Here is a 6,498-nt window from a genome sequence, read left to right on the forward strand (position 1 = left end):
AATTGACATATACTCTACGATGATTCTTGTGACAGACGAAGAAGAATTGGAAATCAACAGACGGATGATCATACATTAGTACCACAGGCAAGTGCTGTGAGTGTTCCAGCGATAACGGATATTATCCGCGTCGACTGATGATTTGAGCCCGTCATAGCTATCAATCGGCGCACCGTCTGTTGAAACTCGACTCTAAAACATGAGTTCTTTTAAAAGACCTTCAGATGATCTCTGCAGAAGCAGGGAGCAGATATCAATCTGGTCGCAGATGTCAAGGGACGGCCTGCGATATGGATCGGAGTTGGAGAGCAATCACCGAAATATCTATTTTCAACGGACAAACTAGAGCGAGTTCATGCCAGTGAACCGTCTCGTAAGTATGATTAGACAATTAAAGTAGGGACAAAGGAAGAGACCAAAGGAGAGAGGTGATGAAAGTGATAATGAGCGGAACAGTTTGAGTCTGGAGACAGGTTGAGTGGCCTAAAGTGTACGTACTATCGCTATCATCGAATGTCAGTTTGTTATCGCCGATACCCTGCGCTTACGTGTACCCTCACATGACTCAGGCAACTAAAAGAAAGGCGGTCACATGATGCGCAATGACGATAGCAGCATCTCTCCAATTCCAGCTTCCTGATCGCAGCCACCTCGAGCTGCATCATCGCACCTCTTCATCTGATCCTTTGATTTGAAGGCCATATCCCATTCGGTACACCCGATAGAGGCTCAAAGATTACGACAACATGGGAGCTCTATTGTCCTTGCCTCTGCTGGCCATCCCGAGCGCCAGTACGGTACGTTGTTACTGGTGGAGTCTTCCAGATAGGTACACTGACATCTGGAGTAGCTCATCACTGTCGCAACTTCGTGTTGTGGAGCCGCAACATGTTCAGCGGTTTGCAGTGCTTGTGGAAAGTTTCAGAATAGGTAACAATCCTTTACTAAAATCAGTTCAAAAGAGTGAGGAGAATCAGCGAGTCGCTAACGCTTGTTCGCCGCATCAACAGTATGATGACGAGAATCGCTTATGCATTCATTCTCTTGATCAATTCGATCGTTTCCTGGATAATGCTTACACCATGGGCGCTGAAGAAGTTGGAGCACATGACGCTAGACTACATGGAAATACGATGCGACGGGAAAGAGTGTCATGGTTGGGTGGCGGTTCATCGTATCAACTTCGGTCTCGGCCTCTTCCATCTCATTCTCGCTTTTATGTTGCTTGGCGTGCAATCGTCCAGAAATGGTCGGGCAGTTCTGCAAAATGGTTTCTGGGGCCCCAAGATCATCCTATGGATTGCCCTCGTGGTGGTGTCGTTCTTCATCCCGGAGTCGTTCTTCCTCGTATACGGTCATTACATCGCTTTCTTCTGCGCGATGCTCTTCCTCCTTCTCGGACTCATTCTTCTGGTGGATCTGGCGCACTCATGGGCTGAACTCTGCCTGCAGAAGATTGAGGACAATGATTCTCGGCTGTGGCGCGGGCTGCTCATAGGCTCAACGCTCGGCATGTATATTGCATCGATTGCGATGACCGTCCTGATGTATGTGTTCTTCGCTAAGAAACATTGCTCTATGAATCAAGCAGCTATTACGGTGAGTTGTGTTCCCTCAAGTTGAACCAGAAGACTTCCATGAACTCATATGACTTCACAGATCAACCTCATCGTCTTTCTCATCATCTCGATTGTGTCCGTTCAGCCTGTGGTGCAGGAGTCCAATCCTCGAGCTGGGTTGGCGCAGGCGGCAATGGTGACGGTTTATTGCACGTACTTGACCATGTCTGCCGTTTCGATGGAACCTGATGACCGCCAATGTAACCCTCTGATCCGCGCCCGAGGCACGCGAACGGCCACCGTCGTTCTGGGCGCCATTGTGACTATGGCGACTATTGCATATACCACGACCCGTGCTGCCACCCAAAGTCTTATGCTAGGGTCTCAAGCCGGCCATGGCCAGTACGCGCAGTTGAGAACGGACGACAACGAACATGGCCTCGTGACTCAGCAGCCTAGTCGCCGTGAGATGCGTGCTGAGGCTCTTCGTGCTGCCGTGGAGAGCGGTAGTTTGCCAGCTAGCGCATTGGACGAGAGTGACGATGAGTCCGATGACTATAATACTCAGGACGACGAGAGGGGCTCAACGCAATACAACTACTCTCTTTTCCACATTATATTTTTCCTGGCTACGACCTGGGTAGCTACCCTACTGACTCAGCGTCTGGATCCTGAGACCACAGAGGACTTTGCACCCGTGGGCAGAACATACTGGGCTAGCTGGGTGAAGATCATCAGCGCTTGGGTGTGCTATGCGATCTACTTGTGGACTCTGATTGCCCCCGTCCTTCTGCCAGATCGTTTCGATGTCTATTAGGCTGAAGGGTGTTGTTTGCTCATTCATCAATTGGATGATATCGTCTGGGAGTTTGGCGTCTGAGAGAAGTGTGTACCCTTATTTCACTCGTTTCGCATTATACGTATAGGAATTGCTTCATCGTTGATCGTTTTCGAGCGTCAGATACAAGAAGAGAATTGTCAGATTATCCTTTTGTCAGGTTACCCCTGTAGTCAAATTTGGAATCACTGTAGTCGCACGTCGACATTAGACCATAAAATGGGAATATTGCTTGGCTTATCAGCCACCGATAACGAACTCCGCGTAAAGTGGCCGAGGGACGCGCATAATCCCGTGTCAACCTGACTGGTGCCACCATGGGATGATATGGCGACTATCAAGGCCATCGAGGCCCGTTCGGTATGCTTAAATTTCTTCATCTCTGGTGGAATAGAGTCCGGTCCGCTAATCTCCTTATTTGGCGTTCAGGTTCACCAGATTCAATCCGGTCAGGTGATTGTCGATTTGTGCTCCGTTGTGAAGGAACTGGTCGAAAACAGTCTTGATGCTGGCGCAACATCAATCGGTAGGATTATGGAAAACCATCAAAGATATGCCCTGAGCAACCGATAGCATATTGACACGCTCTTGTTTTTCTGGACAGAGGTCCGTTTCAAGAACAACGGGCTGGAGTCGATCGAGGTACAAGACAATGGAAGTGGAATTGCACCAGAGAACTATGAGAACGTCGGTAAGCTTCCCTTGGCAGAGATTTCGGTCTGACTGTGGAGTGTTGCTCACCTTTGGTAGCTCTGAAACATTATACGTCGAAACTCTCGTCCTTCGAGGATCTCTCCCGCGTACACACCTTCGGCTTCCGAGGCGAAGCTCTCTCGTCCCTATGCGCTGTATCCGATTTTCGCATCGTCACGGCGCAAGCCAACCAAGCTCCCAAGGCGACTAAGCTCGAATTCGAAACATCGGGGAAGCTGTCGAAGACCCAAATAGTCGCGGGCCAAAAGGGCACAACAGCCTCGGTGGAGGGTTTGTTCAAGAAACTCCCCGTCCGCCGTCGGGAGTTGGAAAAGAACATCAAAAGAGAGTATGGCAAGGTCTTGAATCTGCTCCATGCTTATGCTTGCATTAGCACGGGGGTACGCTTCAGCGTCCGGAACTCGGTAGGAAAGAATCGTAATGTGGTGGTCTTCTCGACGAATGGCAACCAGACCACAAAGGAGAATATTGCGAATGTCTACGGCGCGAAAACCCTGTTGGCGCTCATCCCACTCGACTTGACCTTGGAATTTGAGCCGTCCGCTGCAGGGAGGCGGACAGCTGAAGGGGAGCTCAATGCAATTCAGGTCAAAGGGCACATCTCCCGTCCAGTATTTGGTGAAGGAAGGCAAACGCCCGATCGTCAAATGTTCTTTGTGAATTCCCGGCCCTGTGGTCTGCCGCAGATCGCAAAGGCGTTTAATGAGGTATACAAGTCTTTCAATGTGTCGCAGTCTCCCTTCGTCTTTGCGGACTTCCATATGGACACGAATGCCTATGATGTGAATGTGTCCCCTGACAAACGCACAATTCTGCTGCATGATGCGGGAGCATTGATCGATTCCCTCAAGCAGTCTCTTACGGAAATGTTCGAAGCGGCTGATCAGACTGTCCCTCAGTCTCAAATAGCTGGCTATAAGCAACCTGTTCCGAAACAGCAGCTGGGGATATTGCAGGCAGGTACCCCTCGTAGGGTTTCAGGCGAGAAGGAGGCTATGGCAGGAGGAGAGCCAGAGCATCCCGCTGATGAAGAAGACACGGAATCTAGTCAGCTGAGCTCTCAGGCTAAGCTGAAAAGCTTTCTGAGTAACCTTGGTGCACAGCAGGAACGAGCGACTCCATCCTCGCCTCCTGTCCGCAGAGAGGAGTCAGAACAACCGGTTTCAACTGCAGCGCCAAATACCCCCGCTGGTCGGGCTGAATCCTTGACAAGGACGGTTGACAGTGAATTATTCGTTCCAGAGGATGGTACACCATCCAATCAAACTCCCCAACTTTACAAGGTGTCAGACAAGGAACCAGAGTCACCGAAGGATGCCGCAGAGCAGTCTACGCCACAGGACGATTCTGAGCTCTATCGACAACACACCCCTTCAACTCAAACAGATTTACCCGAAGAGACACCCAATGTCATACAGAATGCCTTCGATCGAATGCGACCCAGACGTATACCGGCTGAAGTTGCCACTATCACCATTGGCAACAAGACAATTACGTCCATGGTAGGAAGCGGAATACCTAGGAAAAGGACCGGAGGATCAATTGATTCTACCGGTGGAGGCTTGGACCGCAAGAGGAGGATACACACTCCCTCTCGTCCTAACATCTTTGGTAAACATATGAGGGCCTTTGCAGCTCCAGGATCGCAGATAGAGAAAGCTAGCAGCAGTGAAGCTGAGGAGGATGAGGAGGAGGAGGAGGAAAGAGGGGAAGATGAAGAGATCATGGACAGCGATTCCGAAGACGGCTCCCGATCATTTTGTCCGTCCGATCAGGAGGATGATAGCTCCCATCCTGATGTCCCTACCGCAGAGGTGCCGGATGATGAGCTCAACGGGCCCGAAGCTACAGTTGCGGAGACGATGAATGATGAGGAGAAGAAGAAACATGAAGAAGCCGAGGTGCAGCGGCTCATCCGACAAGCAGAGGAAAAAGCAGTGTTGCCTCAGGAGAATAGTATCCACCGTGCAAACAAGCTGAACAAAGGGGCTGCTCATCGCGACTCTACGACACGTCTGGTGAGCACCATTGACGGGTCGCTCTCTAGGATTGAGAGCCAGATGAACAAGGTTCAGCACAGCCTCCGTTTCTATAGAAGGGATGTGGACTACACTCAGGAGGATACTGCGACTGCGGCGGCAGTCACAGTAGAAGAGCGGTTGTCACTGACGGTTACTAAGGATGATTTCGCCAGGATGCGCATTATTGGGCAATTTAATCTCGGATTTATCCTAGCCACCCGCTCCTCGGAAGATGGCTCGGCAGAGTCCAAGGATGAGCTTTTCATTATCGACCAGCATGCTTCGGATGAAAAGTTCAATTTTGAGCGACTTCAAGCTGAGACAGTGGTACAGAACCAGCGCCTTGTCCAGCCCAAACGACTCGACCTCACCGCGGTTGAGGAGGAGATTGTAATCGAGAATCGACCTGCGCTGGAGAAGAACGGATTTGTGGTCGAAGTCGACGACAGTGGCAACGAGCCAATCGGCCAGCGCTGCAAGCTGATCTCCTTGCCGCTGAGCAAGGAAGTTGTATTCGGTGTACGAGATCTGGAAGAGCTTATTGTTCTGCTGTCCGAGATGCCCGCAAGCAGCAACACCGGGTCTGCCGTGCAGACCCATATCCCGCGCCCGAGTAAAGTACGCAAGATGTTTGCGATGCGAGCATGCCGATCCAGCATTATGATCGGGAAATCTTTGACCCAGACACAGATGGTTCGGGTTGTGCGGAATATGGGGACGATCGACAAACCATGGAATTGTCCCCATGGACGACCAACCATGAGGCATTTGATGACTCTGGGTCAATGGAACGAATGGGATGAATTTGGGTATGACGATGAGGAGGAAGATGAAGAAAGTAGCCAGGTCGGGGTCGACCGCTTGGCTGTATGGAGGAGCTATTATCAAGAGATAGGGGAAATGAGCGCGGAGGAAGAGGAAGACACGACAGAAGGCGATAAAGAGGCTGAGGTATAGAACAGTGCACAGATTTTGGGCGTGTTTCTTTTTGGATATACTTTCGTTTTGGTGGAGTATATAATGTGCCATGAAAGGCCATGAGCATGGAATGTCGTCCTCGAGACTTCATTGATAAAGTGTCTCCTTCACTACAGAATAACCCACAATCTACTAGGCCGACTTCATCTCCCAAATTCTTGTCCAAAGTTGATGATCATTCTTGCCCATCAGTGGTATCACCAAGTATTTGACATCCTGCACATGAAGCCCAAGCAAAGACCGCAGTTCACGTACTTTATATACAACCAAGAAACAAGGAATCAAAAAATCCACCAGCTACCGACCCATCACCACCACCTCAACCACCCTGTCTTCCCATCCTCCTCTCCCTTCCCCTTCCTCTTCCCATTCACCACCATCCCCGCCT

General features: G+C 50.4%; 2 protein-coding genes across 2 annotated transcripts; both read left to right on the forward strand.

The window, feature by feature from the left end:
• Nucleotides 1-746: 746 nt before the first annotated feature.
• CDV56_108230 (serine incorporator domain-containing protein) lies at nt 747-2,376 on the forward strand (the record flags this gene model as incomplete). Its single annotated transcript, XM_026761849.1, has 4 exons — nt 747-797; nt 851-930; nt 1,011-1,599; nt 1,660-2,376. The coding sequence occupies 4 exons, from the start codon at nt 747-749 to the stop codon at nt 2,374-2,376; spliced, it is 1,437 nt and encodes a 478-aa protein (XP_026614914.1).
• A 348-nt stretch (nt 2,377-2,724) lies between these two features.
• On the forward strand, nt 2,725-6,089 carry CDV56_108280 (ATP-binding mismatch repair protein PMS1; the record flags this gene model as incomplete). The annotated part of the gene is made up of 4 exons (XM_026761899.1): nt 2,725-2,757; nt 2,827-2,923; nt 3,002-3,088; nt 3,148-6,089. 4 exons carry the CDS (start codon nt 2,725-2,727, stop codon nt 6,087-6,089), a joined length of 3,159 nt encoding a protein of 1,052 aa, XP_026614915.1.
• Between the last annotated feature and the right edge of the window lie 409 nt (nt 6,090-6,498).

This window comes from Aspergillus thermomutatus, assembly GCF_002237265.1.
Source record: "Aspergillus thermomutatus strain HMR AF 39 chromosome Unknown NODE_81, whole genome shotgun sequence".
NCBI classification, from domain to species: Eukaryota; Fungi; Ascomycota; class Eurotiomycetes; order Eurotiales; family Aspergillaceae; genus Aspergillus; species Aspergillus thermomutatus.